The 16877-nt window shown below is 33.7% G+C and overlaps 3 protein-coding genes across 3 annotated transcripts; 1 reads left to right on the forward strand and 2 right to left on the reverse strand.

Moving 5' to 3' along the window:
• Positions 1–654: 654 nt before the first annotated feature.
• On the reverse strand, positions 655–5560 carry LOTGIDRAFT_204335 (hypothetical protein). The gene is made up of 6 exons (XM_009061625.1): positions 5452–5560; positions 4322–4389; positions 3803–3886; positions 3182–3256; positions 2726–2855; positions 655–2455 (listed from the first exon to the last, which is right to left on the reverse strand). The coding sequence occupies exons 1-6, from the start codon at positions 5491–5493 to the stop codon at positions 2363–2365; spliced, it is 492 nt and encodes a 163-aa protein (XP_009059873.1). The 5' UTR covers positions 5494–5560; the 3' UTR covers positions 655–2362.
• A 519-nt stretch (positions 5561–6079) lies between these two features.
• Positions 6080–10494, forward strand: LOTGIDRAFT_125127 (hypothetical protein; the record flags this gene model as incomplete). The annotated part of the gene is made up of 11 exons (XM_009061626.1): positions 6080–6207; positions 6423–6543; positions 7013–7153; positions 7588–7668; positions 8036–8124; positions 8219–8351; positions 8916–9017; positions 9453–9557; positions 9830–9958; positions 10092–10216; positions 10350–10494. 11 exons carry the CDS (start codon positions 6080–6082, stop codon positions 10492–10494), a joined length of 1299 nt encoding a protein of 432 aa, XP_009059874.1.
• Positions 10478–16626, reverse strand: LOTGIDRAFT_234330 (hypothetical protein). The gene is made up of 14 exons (XM_009061627.1): positions 16568–16626; positions 16033–16135; positions 15729–15821; positions 15304–15413; positions 14965–15033; positions 14406–14491; positions 14045–14135; positions 13730–13795; positions 13334–13505; positions 13001–13061; positions 12761–12871; positions 12383–12447; positions 12144–12211; positions 10478–11774 (listed from the first exon to the last, which is right to left on the reverse strand). Exons 1-14 carry the CDS (start codon positions 16618–16620, stop codon positions 11756–11758), a joined length of 1167 nt encoding a protein of 388 aa, XP_009059875.1. The 5' UTR covers positions 16621–16626; the 3' UTR covers positions 10478–11755.
• Between the last annotated feature and the right edge of the window lie 251 nt (positions 16627–16877).

The raw sequence follows: 16877 nt of genomic DNA on the forward strand, positions 1-16877 counted from the left end.
AATATTTGATCGACCGGTTTTGAAATATTTGATTGACAGGTTTTGACTATCCGCTGGAAAGGTTTTGACATATTTGATTGACGTGTTTTGAATTATTTGAGATATTTTGACGTCTATTGCATGATGATATATTAAATGACAATTTGATATTATTTTTCTCCTTTGTAAATCAGCTCATCAAAGCCGTTTCCTCTTCAGAGTCAAACGGCTTCCGTTCTCTTTTGGGCTTTAAGGTGGTGTTGAAGATTACACCATTATGACACCAGGACTCGCATTACTGACATTATGACACCAGGACTCTCATCACTGACAAGAGGACACAATGACTCGCATCACTGTCATGGGGACACCAGGAATCTCATCACTGACATGGGAAAACCAGGACCTGCATCACTGACTGAGGAAACCAGGACCCGCCACACTGACAGGGGAAACCAGGACCTGCATCACTGACTGGGGAAACCAGGACCTGCATCACTGACAGGGGGAACAAGGGCCAGCATCACTGATATGGGGAAACCAGGACCCACATCACTGGCAGGGGAAACCAGGACCCGCATCACTGGCAGGGGAAACCAGGACCCGCATCACTGGCAGGGGAAACCAGGACCCGCATCACTGACAGGGGAAGCCAGGTATTAAATAAGACCAGACAATATTAGAAGATATTTAATATCTGTCTATAATATAAATAATTCTGTGTAGAATTAAACAATTTCTGTACAATACCAAAATATAATATTATCCAGCAGGCTAACTGGGGGTCCATTTCACATCTTTTTAACTTTTTCATTTATCTTCAAGTCATCTTCAAAAACAAATTTGATTAAACAAATCAGTTAATTCATTTAGAAATGTGTCTTTTTCTGCTTTGCATATTAAATTGCAAAGAAGTTCACCAAAAAGAGGAAAAATTTTAAGTTTAATCATAATTTTCTATCAAGTAAACTAAAGGTGCCCTGACACCATTCCAATTACCAGTTGCGTATAGTTGCAAATAATGAAAGTGGCCATGAATTCATGTGTGTTATTGGCATCCATATGCAACTGGCGTGAAGGACACTAAACAAATTTTCACTCAATATGTAGTAAGAGTATTTCAAAGTTTTCTATAACAAATTTTTTCAACTAGAAAGAAGAAAACAAGATATTTTTTCAATAAAAAAAGAAACTACAAGTAAGAGTTTATGAAAAGAAAACTAATTGAACTAAAGAAAGGTTTTTATGCTTTATAAATATCCATTCATTCAACATAATATCATTCATAGATTCCCAGTCAAGTTCCATTATATACCTTTACTTCACTAGATATCCAACCATAAAAACAAGCTTAAATTCAGCTTCGTCTTTGTATCGAAAATGGACTCAAAGAGCTCACAGCTCACCAAAAATACCGAAAAATGTGATGCCGTGGCCAGTGCTCCTGCATGTCAGCTTGGTGTCTGCTTTCAATTGGTCAATCAGATACAGTGATAGTGCCAGTCTTCTGAGACTTAGGGTAAAATAGACGGCAGACTGACTCAACTGATTCAAAATGAAGCAACCCTGTGGCGGAGTCGTAGTCTCAAACCACTCTGAGCGTCTGAGATAATTCCCCAAGAAAATCTTTGAAAAATTGAATTGATCTGTTGCATTCTGACAAATATTTTGGGGCACAGAAGTATAAAAATCATATTCATAACTTGTTGAAAATAAAGTGGGGGTACAATTGGGGGTGCAAACCATTTTTCTAGCTGTACCCCCACTGCAAATACCCAATTAATCAGAATGAGTTAACAGAGTAAGTAAAATATAGGTATATAACAGAGCTCCACTTTGTATAATTTAGAATAATCAGTTATACCCTTATAGTAAAAATATCTTATAATACACATCATATATTCCATATAATATATACATCTTAGTTACTTCTCATCACAAGTTTCTACTTAGTTTGAGGAAGGATCTTCAATAAGGAAAATTTTCAACTATTAACTGAAATAACTTAGAAGAAAATTTTCAACATCACCACACACAGGAGTTTCAAATTTAAAGTGATATTTGGAGGGAAAATTTCATACTTTAAACGGAAATTTCCACCAATAGAGGAAGTTAATAAATTTTCAAGGTTAAATCCTATCTCTCTAAATCTAATTTTCAAAAATTCTAAAGGAGTTCATTCCTGCAAAGTGCACAAAAAAAGCTACAAGTGAAGACGATCAACTATGGGCAAAACATATCCTAAACCAATTCTATATATTTCTAAAATATGAATGAATTTTAAGGTGATTCAACAAAAGAGTGAAATATTTTAAAATAAACCAATGAAAGATAAGGGTGATATAATATACATAATGTAATGGCTAATTATCCTCTTGTATTTTTACGGCACCCCGAAGGAGGCCACTAAATCTTCTTTATGCTGGACTTTTATATCTTTTATAAATTTTGACGCCTTGTCTGTAGCATTAGTTATCTGAAAAATATACCAGTAAATACTTGTTATTTTGCTGAGATATTATAATAACATACAGTTTTAAAGGGATTAAAGAGGTTCTCTAAATCTATGAGCAGTATCAGAGGCACTGACAGCTTGGTTCCTGCAATTCCACTAAAACGAGGTGTTTGCTGAAGTCACTAATCACGAAGGGCCTAATATGATAAAGTATATATGGCTATTAGTAATGACATCAAACACTTCTTTTTAAACAGGAAGGCAAAATTAAAAAAAATTATTCATACTTACTAGTTGAACATCAGCAGCTGAGACTGGGGGGGCTGATAAAACAGTATGAGCCGACGTCACGCCTTGGGGTAAGGGTTTGTTATAATTGGGTTGACGCCCTGAATCAGCTATCACCATATTTAACCGATTACTGAAAAAAGAACCCAACATGACCATGCAGTGTGCTATAAGGGAAATTTTGTCAGGACAGAGACATAAGTCACTCAAACATAAGCACTCAAATATCTGACTAAAAAAATGGCTTTATGTCGATTGATTTTGAAAGTTTTCCCCATTGGAATCATGATCTGCTGGTCTGTAACTTATGGTTTCTATACAAGGTACAAAGTGAAATCTTTTGCTGGTTGGAAACCAAATATCATGTCCTCAGAAGTATATATTGTGTGCTATTTATTTCGAAACGTAACTCTAATTAAACTCTATTTTTGTTAACCCTTGCTGAGAGAGTGACCTTACCTATACTGCCTCTGTCTGTCGTGGTATTCACTCTGCTGTAATGTTTGAGAATCAGCTGTAACATCTATCACCTCTCTACAACAAAAATAATCAAATGGTCAGTGGAATAGCTCAGTTGGTAATCACTGTCATCTGCTGGGACAGTGCAATAGCTTAAATCAGTAGAGAGTTGGAATGTCGTACCAGACAGTGGAATAGTTCAGTTGGTAACGAGTTTGATTGTCGTCTTCAAGGAGATAAGGTGTGTTTAAATAAATTTTCTCAAGGTAAGAAAATTTCTAATTCCACGGCCAGTGCTTCTTTAGTAAACCAGGGTTTTGGCTTTCCAGACACTTATGACACATAATCATACTAAAATTGTTATTGTGAAGCAATAGTTATATACCATGCAGATTCAAAATAACTCAGTTATACACTTAATTTTAGTGGAATTGCAAGAACCACAGACTTCTGATTGAAAATTGCAATGATGCAAATTGATGTTATCACTGTTCCCGAAACATCCCTTCAAACCATTACTAATATACCCTAGAAACTTAGAAAGAAGAGTATTTCTACTACATATCTATTTGTTGAATCCAATACCTAATTCTTAATTTGGGATATCAAGCTGCAACTTACCGTGCATTCCTATGTAATATTCGAGTGAGAGCTGACTGTTCATCACCTTTCTGTTGAGATTGGTTAGTTGAGTTTGTTCGTTCACTGAAACAGAATGAGATTAGAAAAATCGAGAGAGTCAGCAATGATAAACCCAGAGTAACTGATATCAGAGTAATAAAAGTCTGTACAAACAAGAATCAAATCAATCAAAAATCTCATTCAAATAATGGCAAAATTGGGAATAAAAGTTGTATAGTAGTGGACTCCTCCAAGGAGAAGTACCATCAAAGTAAGCTTGGCCTGCTTGACGTGCAATATCCACCACTATTTTAATGGTAGTGAGCCTAATATTTTTATCCAATTTTTTTTTTACGGCACTCCCCCACCCCTCCCCCCCCCCACTCTGCTTTTCAAATACTACTGCAATCACTCAAAAACAAAAATCATTGTTTCATCCAGTGACTAATCTTATATCCTGTATTGACTTACAAAGACAAAGAATTATCATATGAAGAGATCTTAAAGTTGTATACTCACTGATTACTGGTCTGTTGATTATTACTGGGAGGATTAATAAGTGGGGTTCTTTCATTGGGATTCACTGGCTGAAATATAACACATACTTACAGTATAAATATTGATGATATAATATTATCATTGCTGTCATACCAATCTAGACAAGCCTTGTAGAAGCTTTGTTTGATTTAGTAGATATGCTAAGAAAAATAAAGCAATCATAAAGGGCAGGGCTGTTAATTTGGCTGTATTTTCCAGACATGACTGACAGACCAGCTCAAATGTCTGTTTTTGGCAAGTAACTGTATATGTGCGGCATAATGTGTCAGTCAAAATCCAAATAAACTAATAAGAATGAACTTTTTCCGTCAAGCAAGGTTTGATAGTTACCTGAAAAAATGTCAAAGGTATCTATAGGCTCTATATTTCTGAAATTGAATCTTTTATAAAATATACAACCTAGCCTATTGTCACACAACGTTCCTTAGATACGACATGTCATTAGTCTATGAAATATTGATTTAAAACTAAGTGTTTGATGACGTCACTAATCGCCAAGGGCCTTATGTAATAATGTATATTTTGCGATTAATGATTTTTGAATTGCAGGAAACACAGACGTCAGACTGACAATTGGAATGTTGTAATATGATATCAGTGTCACAGATACACAATAAAAATATAAAACTCTCTTTATAATACAATCCATTAAACGTAGGCTAGGCTACAATGTTTGATTGTAGCCTACCATGTGCTCAAGACACAATAGTTAGTATAAATTACAGGTAGGCCTATCATCATTTAACCATAACATTTGAAGTGTTTAAAAATTGAAGTTTATCATCAAAACAAGGGCAACATCACACTAGGTCTATAACATTAAAGCATAAAGCTTTCAGTCTAATGACAAATCCCTTTTTGTTCCGTTTGCTAGAGCATAGGGTTAGTTTGACGACTATTTGACATAACTGAGGAATGTAGTTTGAGTATGACCAGCTAGGCCTTGGTGCAGGAATGTCAAAACTCTTGGTCCTCCCCCTCCATTTTTTCATCATTGGCAAGGGTATTACACTTGTGTTTTACCTTTCGTTCCAAATCAATGCATTGGCAAGATGAAAACCTGGTTGCTACTTAAGAAAATAATCACAAACCCCATAATCTGGCTCTTCTTCTTCACTAAAACAGCATCCCATTTCGATTTGACACCAAAACAATCGCAGCGAAGTTTGTCTGCTAAAAGTTTACTCACATGACTTTTACCGTAAACGTTGAAAATTCTCTTCGCTGATTGGACAAAAAGTATTTTTTGGATTTTAAAAATTTGATCAAAAATTCATTTTTCCTACGAATAATTCGAAAAATTGTTTAATTACTTTCTGCATTGCATACTTGTTTGAAAAATGTTTTTGAATAGTTTATAACAGGCAAAATCAGTGCTAAATATACATTTAAGCTCCGCAGAAACAAAATGTCAGCGCACATGAAAATATTCGGCAATCTTTGCTGTAAAACTTTCCCACATCTGAGACAGGTTTTGAAGTTAAGATGTGGCCTGTCATATTCCCAATACTCAACTTACAAAGCCTCAGTCAAAGACATTTTGAAAGCAGGAATAGAACAGAAAGAAAAAGACACTTTGATTCAGGTACATAACAATATACACCGTTTCCTTCCATGAAATATTGACAGGCACACTGAATTTCATAGAGGTAATCCTAGTCCGAAACATTTGCCGCTATTGCTCATTCCATTTAAAGAAGATGGATTTAAAAGCAAATCATGTGTTATATTTTGCAGGGATGGGTGAAGTCAATAAGAAAATCAACTGATGTGGTTTTTCTCCATGTTTGTGATGGGACGAGTTTAGAGCCATTACAGATAGTTATTGATAAGACTACCAGCTGCAGGTAATAGCTATTATCATACCTGTGATTGGCTATCATATTCTAGTTCGGAATTATGTTATATTAGCATGCGAAACATGCCCATTCTCTACTTCTGCCGTGGGCTAAACAAAAGTCAATTTACTATGGCAGAAAAGAATCTCATAAATGGGTTTCCTACATTTACAATTGTCAGACTCATGATATACTCCATAATTTTTATTAATTGATTATTTCAGTCACCTGACTTACGGTTGTTGTGTAAAGGTCAAAGGTCAGATTGTAGAGAGTATAGGTCAGAATCAGAAACTGGAATTGGTGGCTGAAACTATTGATGTGATTGGAGAATGTGATGTAAAAGTTGGTAAAGATTTTCACAATTTCTGTTTCATTTGACTTGTCTTAATTTTTATTATAGAAATGAGTAGGCCTACCACTGTTGTGAAATTTTGTCAAACAAAGCACAATACATTATTCACACTTTGAACAGTGCTAAACTTGACCTTTGATTTGTTCCATTATTGCTACATTAACAACAGGCAAGGCCTAAATCTAATAGTCAAAATATTGACTGCAGGATTTAGCGAGACTATTTAGCTTCAATGAGTGTAGTTTATGACTCGAATTTTGTCCAATCAGTGCCAAGATAACAATAGAACCCATTTCTTCCATGCGAAGCTTAAGATGGAATGGCAGACCAGTATAACTTTGTGTCAAAAACCCATGAATGCCATAAATGTATACCATAAGATGGTAGCATCGCTTAATAATGGATCCAGTAATTATGTGCCCTGTATATGATTACCTGTGAATACTAACTCTCTTTCAGATCTTCCCGTTTCAACAGAGGACTCACCATACTTTAGACTATGATAGAAATCATTTACATCTTCGCCCCAAAACTAAAACACACAGTAGTTTATTGAGGGTGAGAAATACAGCTTCAATGGCGGTACATCAGTACTATCAGGTCAGTTTGTGATATCTTCTTCATTCTCACTATTCTAATATTATATTAAATATATTGTTATTGATTGATTCGGGCTGTAGCACAGACAGTTAGAGTGTTGGAATCTTTATATGACATCATTTACTATGTATCGTTGAACACCTAGTGGTCCTGGCCTCTTATCTTGGTCAGTGTTCAAAGCCTGATGATTTGAGAAACGTCTTTCCTCACCGGTCATTCCAGTCAACCAAGCTGTAGTGGGAATGGATAATCCAGGAAAGATCATTGCCAAGGGGTTTGAAGAAGAAGCAGCTGGTAGACAGGATCCTTGAGAACCTTGAGAGTTGTTATCCCTATAAAACCATTGTCAAGAGGTTTGAAGATGGACCAGCTGGTTGTTTCCCTGTAAAAATCTGATTAAAAACTCTGGTTATTTTATTAGTTTGAATTTGTAGGACAAGGGATATTGTTTTGTTCATACACCTATATTGACAACCAATGATTGTGAAGGAGCAGGAGAAGTCTTTCAAATACAGGTATCAACTATTTTACTATTCAACTACATGATGAAACTAAGGAACAAAATTCCTTAGTTGTGTATGCTTATCAATTGATTGGTTAACTTCAATGAAATCTTTTTAATGGTTAGAAACCAACAAGACATGCATTGATCTGATTGGTTGATAAAATTGAATTTTGAAATAGATTTTAGTTATTGTCCAATCAGATTATACTTAAATCAACCTGAGATAAGTTTAAAAAAAACTGGCACATACAATGTCATAGGTCAACGACCAATGTCAATTAGTTTGGATCATATCAAATGGTGATTATAATGTTATGTATTTTGATTCTAAAAGCCAATCATGTGATAAAATAGCCGACATTTTTTTTCCATTTAAGCCTATGAAGAAATCAGAAAAAGAAGAATTTTTTAGATGTCCGACATTTTTGACAGTCTCAGGACAACTTCATTTAGAAATTATCACAGGGTAATTATCTTTCTGTTATTTCAGACATCAGGAAGCATGATTTAAGCTTTGACAGCAAATTGAAGTATAATTTGTCTATGTTTGTCAATTCTAGGGGATTGAACAAAGCATATAATTTTGGTCCAACATTTCGAGCAGAAAACTCTAAAGGGAGACATCATTTAGCAGAATTTTATATGATTGAAGCAGAGTTATGTTTTCTTGATGGTTTAGATCAGTTGATGGAGGTCAGTTAATCCTGGTGCTTATAAAAGATTTACAACAGACATCACTATAATGTTTTAATTCTTATACCTTGATTTGTAAAAGATTTACAACAGACATCACTATAATGTTTTAATGCTCCTTGATTTGTAAATGATTTACAACAGACATCACTATAATGTTTGTATCTTGATTGTGAATCATTTACATCATTGATTTTTGAAAGGTATATCTGTATTTGTATAAAGCCTTATAACAGACATCACTATTGTTTGCTATTATTCTGATTTGCAAATGATTTACAACAGACATCACTATAATGCTCTTTTATCCTATAAATTGATTTGTAAATGATTTACAACAGACATCACTATAATGTTTGTATCTTGATTGTGAATCATTTACATCATTGATTTTTGAAAGGTATATCTGTATTTGTATAAAGCCTTATAACAGACATCACTATTGTTTGCTATTATTCTGATTTGCAAATGATTTACAACAGACATCACTATAATGCTCTTTTATCCTATAAATTGATTTGTAAATGATTTACAACAGACATCACTTTTGTATTCTATTATTAGGTTATGGAAGATATGATAAAGACAATAACAAGTAGTATTTTAACTACAAGTCACAGTGATGTAGAATATTTCTATGAATATATAGCACCTAATCAACATAAGGTAAGCTGTTATTTTAAGTGGAATGCTAGGGGCTATCTCAGTCATGTCAAATAGAATAGAGAGACATGGAAAAACAAACAGGGACCTAATACTGAGGTCCTGTGTGCATACCATTACTTTATCCCTGTTATTTAAGTCTGATACTAGAAGGTTAAATATAAGACTACTTCAGTCATGTCAGATAGAATAGAGACATGAGAAAGGAAACAAGGACCTAATACTGAGGTCCTGTGTGCATATTATTACTATCCCTCTGTTGGGAATTAAAATGATTCAGTTCTCGTTAGTTAAATGAAGTGAATACTGGTTTTGTTATATGGTATTGAGTATATGAAATCATAAATCCCATACTACATTAAGAGGGTTCACGAACCTTGAGATTTGAGACAGTGGTTTCAGATTTGGTTTGTTCTCATGAAATGTCTCTTTTCTCAGACTCTGATAGATAAAGTGTTAAACAGTAAATTTGAAAGAATGAGGTATACAGAGGCAGTAGATTTACTGCAGAAAAATCGACAGAAATTTAAAGTTGATATCAAGGTGAAACTTTTAGATTTTGAGTAACTTTTTCATGAATTAGACCGAGAAAATATACCAACTCATGACCGAAAAATAAAGAGTCAGTACCATATATGTGGTCATGAGTTTTTGTCATGGTAACTAGTACGCATTTCTGTTATACCGTCAACTAATTGTATGCTGTTCTTATCCACCATCTCTTGTTCCAGATGTTTGCATCTGATAATGCTGAAGAAGAATACCAAACTATGAGCTTTACAGAACCCGTGACAGATTTTTAATTTATTTTTCAGTGGGGAGATGATTTATCAAAAGAACATGAAAAATTTATAACTAAGAAGCTTGATTGTCCAGTCTTTATCACAGATTATCCAGCAACGTTAAAACCATTCTATGCCAGAGCTAATGAAGACGGCAAGACAGTAAGTAAAACAATATTTTATTTCTACTCTAAAGAAAGAAAAATAAACATTCTTATTTCAAGGATAACAACTTTGGTTTTGTTGGTCCACTTAATATTTCAATGGAATACAATACTACGCTTTTCTCCAATAGGTGGCAGCAGTGGATTTATTAGTACCAGAAGTAGGAGAGCTGATTGGTGGAAGTTTGAGAGAGGAAAGGTTAAAGTTCATGGACGAGAAACTGAAGTCACTAAAACTATCTGAGGAATATCAATGGTATGCTCATTAAACATTTTTTATAAATTCATATTACACATGTGAAAATGTGGCTTAAACTTCTCAGCCAGTTAAATAGATATGTGCTCAATTGAGATTTTTTTAGAATTTTAAATTTAAATTTAATTTATAGGTATCTGGATCTAAGAAGATATGGTACAAATCCTCATGGTGGATATGGTCTAGGCTTTGAGAGATATCTACAGTTTCTATTAGGTGTATCTAATATTAGAGATGTTATACCCTTTCCAAGATCTTCTTCACATTGTCAGTTATAGATAAAGAAATATAATGTGGAATCTTCGGAAGGCATGTCGAGTTGTTGAACCTCAATACCAAAAACACATCATACGGACTCTCAGAAAGTCATGCCGAGTTTATAATAAAACGAAATACCAAATAAACATTGGGCTATGGTATAGTAGTCTTTCCCCATCATGGTCGGGTGAACACGAAAGTAGGCGAAGATGTACCCATGGTCAAGGAAAGATAACTCTACAAGGGGCACGTAGCTCTGTTTATTGCAAGTGGAGAATACCATATCATGGAGAGGGATAAGGTGTTCCTATGTTGCATACTCTGAAGGAATTTCTTACAGGATTGAATACTGGGTTCCAATCAAGGACAATATGAAAGATATCGTGCCTTCATCCCAGTCAATAATCAGTGCACAGAAAAGAGACGGTCATAGAAAAGGGTTTGATAACAACAAAGACTATGTAATATGTACTACCAATATAGTGTAAGCCGAGTACACTGGGAAAAAATGATAGTTAAAAACTTATCATTGTAATCGAAAAAAAAACAGAACATAAAGAAGATATGCATTAAATGTTTATATTTCTTTAATGTGTACATTCAGAGTTTATAAATAAATAAATTTTATACAGACTGAAATATAATTCTTTATTCTTACTCAATTAGCATATTAATAATAAGTTCCGTCTCTACCCATTTTATCTGGAACTGGATATGTCACATTCAAAATACTATAGTGTGATCATTTCACATCCTATGTTGAAGTTAATATTAAAAATATACAAATAGCATTGTTCTATTTGGCATGCGCTTGTAAAGCATCAAGGATTTTTAAGTTCTTCGTATTACCTGTTCCATTGGAATTCAAAACTTGCAGTAAATTTTTAATGTTCAATCACAACACAAAATTATTAATATAATTTACGATATATTCGACATTTCCAAAGTATTTTCAGAATTATTCAAATCGACAGTTCAAAATATTTTTGTTAACGTGCATAATAGAATTTTAACATTTAGCCTCAAATTTTAGCTACAAAATGAGATCATAAAAATGGCACATCGTTGAGTGAACTTGATATTGCTTCATTAATAAAACAGCACCGTAAGTGTACATGTGATATAGGCCATAATATATATACATAATCTTAGCCCACTGAGCTAGTGATAGCCTGACCTTAACATCTACAAGCACTCTTACACATATACATTAGCCAACTTTCAAATTTGCAAACTTGAAGCACTACTAGAGACGCTTTCTTGCTGTCAGCGCTGCCTGTTTCAACAAGCTGGAAACGACCTGGAATGTACAAAAGCAATGCAGAGTAATTCATTGGACAAAGGTTCATTCAAAAAATCCAAAGAGATGTTCATTTTAGGCAGCAAATGGTGTAGCTGACCATCTTCGTTTTGAATTGAAATTTAAGTTAACGTGTCATTTATAATGTGGACCTGCTATAGTAGACAGTATTCTGTTTTCTGTCACTTCTATCAGAAAGGTTTTCCTGAAGTCTTCAAAACTTGAGTTCATGTCACTCTCATGACAAGTTCCTCTTATTTCACATTGTATGGGATTTATAAGCAACTTCATAAGGTACACAAAGACATAAATCTTGATGTACTTATAACCAACATAGAAAATTCAAAAAATGAAATAAAAAAATCTTACGGTTCAAAATTGGCTGTTGCTTGAGCTACTTTGTGACGGACCATAAATGTCGCGAGAATTTCGGCAACCTAAAATAGGATTAAAAAAATACCAATATTTTCCTTTTGAATAGAAAATGTCAAATAAATTTGTTTTAAGACGAAAAAAACAACAGAATGATGAGGATGTTACATTAAATCAATAGGACAGATGTTTTGTTTTGTATATTTTTCTACACAGAGAGAAAATAAAGTACGTACCCTATCTGGAACATCTTCATGTACAGCATGTCCACATTGTGGCAATACTTGCATCTGGAATTTTCCTGCAAAAAAAAAAAAAGAAACCAAATTTAAATGCTTATATAATGCTTTCCTATTTATTCATTTCAAAGAATTCAAGTTTAATCATGAATCATCTTCAAACAACCAGAAAGTTTATTTAACGACAGTAAGAATCAGGGTTATCACAAATAACAACAATACAAGAATCTTATCACCTGCATGGCAAGGCAAGCTCACACTTCCAAATATCTAATGGATTCTGTCAATCAATTCAACATCCCTTTCATTAACTTCATATAGACAATAACATTTAATTTGTAGAGTTCACATAGCTGATTGATAAAACTACCATACCTTGCATCTGTCCTATAGTCAGATCCTTATCTAACCTATCAACCCCAGCCAGTAATAACAACTTGGGAACGTCACAAGATAGAAATCTATTAGATAAACCTTCAAACCAGCCTGAAACAGAAAAATACCTTAACTTCATCTTCCATGAGACTTACTGCGAAATAATTAGACTAGGTGCTCAATTACCAGCCAATCTTTGAAAGTTGTACCCCCCTCAAGATAAAGACAATTAATATGTACCTTTCCAATAACAATCTGTTTCTGATAGATCAATCCTCCATGTATACTGTCCATCTGTTTTCTGAAAATAGACAATAGAATAATTTTAACACCAGGAACAAACCATAATGGTAATTCATATAATCAAACATACCAGATTAAACATAAATAGACCCTAAAATATTTTTTATGTGGACTCTCTAAAAGGGATGTAGGACAAATCCGAATACCAAATAATCAATATTAGCCATCTGGAATCTCCATGGATCCAAAATCCAATATTGGCCATGTAGGCTCTCCAAAACATGCCGACAAGTCTGAGAATGAACATGCTCTGAATTGATTATGACTTACTTCTGGTGAAGTTGGTGTTTTAAATGATGAAGATGGTGAAGAGTTATTGCCTTTGTTGCCAGCAGAATCGACCTCCTCTTCTAGTATGGTATCAGTAGTATGTGACACTCTGGCTGCCTCTATATCATGATTGTGTTCTAATTCTGCTGAAGCTGTCTCGTCATTATCAGTTCTGAAAGGGAAGTAAGCAATGAGGCTTTTTGTCAAGGCTTCCAAATAATTCTACAATATATCTGTCCTATATTTCTGCTTGTGGTAGGGTGAATTAGGTTGGCAATGCTATGCAGAGCACAATGAGGGAAGTTTGAAAGCACAAGTTTGCAAGAAGATGATAGGCTATTACAAGGTTGACCCAGCATCTTTCCTCTATATAAAGTTCGAAACTAATCATCTCACCTTTTGACCTGTCCAACCATGGAGACTTTAGCTGATTCTACATTTCTAATCTGACCACTTCTTACACTAAATAAAAAAAATTAAATCTTACTTTATCATTAGGAATACATAACCTTAGAAAAACATTCCAGGTGAAAATATGAGATATTGTGACTAGTCCAAACTTAAAATTATGATAGATTAGAGGTAAGCTTACAGAAATAAATCATAATTATTAGATATAAGAACTAAAACAATAAATAAAATGTAATTCTACACATTTTCCAATTTGAAGTTTAATCTATGAAACTACCTAAAGTTAAAACTTAAACTTACGCCCATTCTATAACACTGTCTAAAGATTTAAATATTTTGGGACGTCCTCGTAGAAAACTCTGCATACTGGCTAGAGCATCCATAGCTGTTCCTGAAAAAATCATCAAAGCAGTGGAGAGAAATATACTTCACATAACATAACATCACATATAATATGGTTATTATCAACACATTTAAATATCATTTTATATATAATAAGCCATTTTTTGAAGCATAATGGTCAGGCCCTAGGCCTGTTGGTGGGGCAAACTTGCTTACACGAAAATTTTGAAAGGTGAGGGAGGGAGGAGTGATGGGGGGCTATGCCTATGGTTGTCAGATAAGAGAAGTTTGTTATCACTAGAGTATATCTTAAGCTAACCTTCCACAACATCAATAACACACAGTCCTATTAGAGATGGTATCAACTGTTTCTCTGCTACATGGACAGCTATAGCTCCTCCCATACTGTAATATATATCAAACAGAGGTCATGTAAATTATAGTTTTACATTGTGCGCATTATACTTGCAATTATACATTATATTTACATTCTTCCAACATTTGTTCCCACTGTGATTATATAATTTTCATGTTTTTCAATAATGCCAGTATAGGATAATAATAATAATAATAATCGCTTTATTAAGGCAAGATATTAGGCTCAAAAGCCTTTCTTGCATTTCACCTAACACACCATTCATTACTGTACCATTCATAAGATATTTTTGCTTATTATTTAAACCAAGATGGTTCCTTTTTATAAAAATCATCATCAACAAGTTAAAACTTTATTAATGATATATTTAAAATTATTGTTCGTTTATGGAACTATATCTTTAAGGGCTATCTATTTTTCACATCAGTTTTATCTCAAAATGATCATGAAAACTGATATAAAGCAATTTATCAGAGAACTAAATGTATTAAAACTAGGGTACCTGTGACCAATGAGAATAATGGGAGGAGGATCTTCACCATATAAACTTTTAATAACTTCACCAACATCACTGTAACAAAATATAAACTGGTAATATCTTACGAGTTAAGAATTTTTTGTTTGATAATGTGCTTTTCAAGCTTATAGTGTCATATTGTGGTCTTGATTAGTCCCTTCTTAACAAGAGTTACTTCCCTTCTAGTTAGATAGAGTTTCTTGCCCTTGCTGTCATGCCTTGAAGTTGAGTATTAGAGCATGGCTAAACTAAAAGTCCTTCAAATTATCAACATTAAAGGCAATAATGATAAATTAAACATTAAAAAAATTAGTCACTTCTAACCTTGACATTGTTTCAGCACTAAGATCTTTGTCGTCTGATGTCACACTGTCACCATGGCCACGTAAATCAATGGCCGCACAACGACAAGTTACTAGATGAGACACCATGTTCTAAAAATATCAAAATATCATTTTAACAAAATAGAAATACAGGATTTCTCCTTAGTTTACAAGGATAGTAATAACATTTATAAGATCTATAAGTTTCTGTTTACAAGATGGAACTTGGCCAAATCTGTTTACAGTGGTCTTAAAATAAAATAACAAAATTGCACTATTAAAATCGGGTCAACATTAATGAGGAAAGATAACTTTGTTAATATTGCATGAATCTAAATATGAAAAATGTTATGCCACTTTGCTGTTATTCAGACCCAATAAAATAGAGACAATATTATTATTACTATTATAAAAGGTTCAACTTACAGCTAATAAAGCCCATGACAGTCCAGAGAATCCCCCTCCATGAAGAAAGACTAACACTGGCCCTGTTTCACCACATTCATATACACGAAATGTCTTAATGGAGTTAAGGAACAAAGGCAATTAATCAAGAAAGAATGAATATGCCCAGGTTTGAAACGAAGAATTGTTTTTTAAAAGATAAAAAATTGCTGTTTTGTTCTGAAAGATTATGAAAAGAAAGTTTAAATAGGATTTTTGAAAGATTTGTAGCTTTCAATGTGTTTGTTGTCTTCAAAAGAAATTCTTTTCAATTCAGAAAGGATACATTGTTGTCCTTAGTTTTTATATCATGTTTGGATTCCAAATATTTATCCCAATACACCGGAGTATAATCTCTCTTCTTGATCTGGGCTCTTCTACCAGAATTACTGAAATTGATGGTCAAAGAATCATTTAGATTAAGCCAAAGGGGTCAAAGGGGGATGAAGATAAAGAACATACAGCCAAAAGAGTAACACAACATCGGCCGGCCCACAACATCTATTGAGTTTCAAAGCGACAAAGCAATCATTCATTTAAACCAGTGATTTAAACTTATGTTGATGGTTTACTACTTCAAATCCAGGTTTTGCATTGTATAGTCTGTAGAAATATTTTTGAATTCTTTTGACTTACTGACAGAGACAGTCATGTTTAAAGGGTAAAGCAGAAAACAGATTTTTGAAAAATGTAAACAAACAAATACTGCTCAAATTTTTATTCCATGACATGAATTATAAAGGATTTATGTGACTTATGCCGTGGAACTTAAATTACAAATAGGCCTTATAATCTGAGCAACAAGTCTGCAGAAAAATTACCCCAATCCAAGGCCAATAGGAGGCTTAGAAGGCAATCCAAATCTTTTTTTCATTAAATCCTTCTCAAAAGCAGACATCTTGTTCCTGTCACATGATCTATTAATCGCTTCCGACATAAACTTATAATGTTAAATAAAAATTAATTTTTGAAAACAAACTTCAAAAATGATTTTTGATTTATAAGATTTCACCATTTCTGTCATTGTTGTCTAAAATCAAAAATTATTCTCACAAAAATTCAGTCCACTGTTGCCCGAGACCATAGAAAATGGCGGACAAGTTTAGACGAATGTTTGGATAGTAACACGAA

Source organism: Lottia gigantea (genome assembly GCF_000327385.1).
Source record: "Lottia gigantea unplaced genomic scaffold LOTGIsca_49, whole genome shotgun sequence".
Lineage (NCBI taxonomy): Eukaryota > Metazoa > Mollusca > Gastropoda > Lottiidae > Lottia > Lottia gigantea.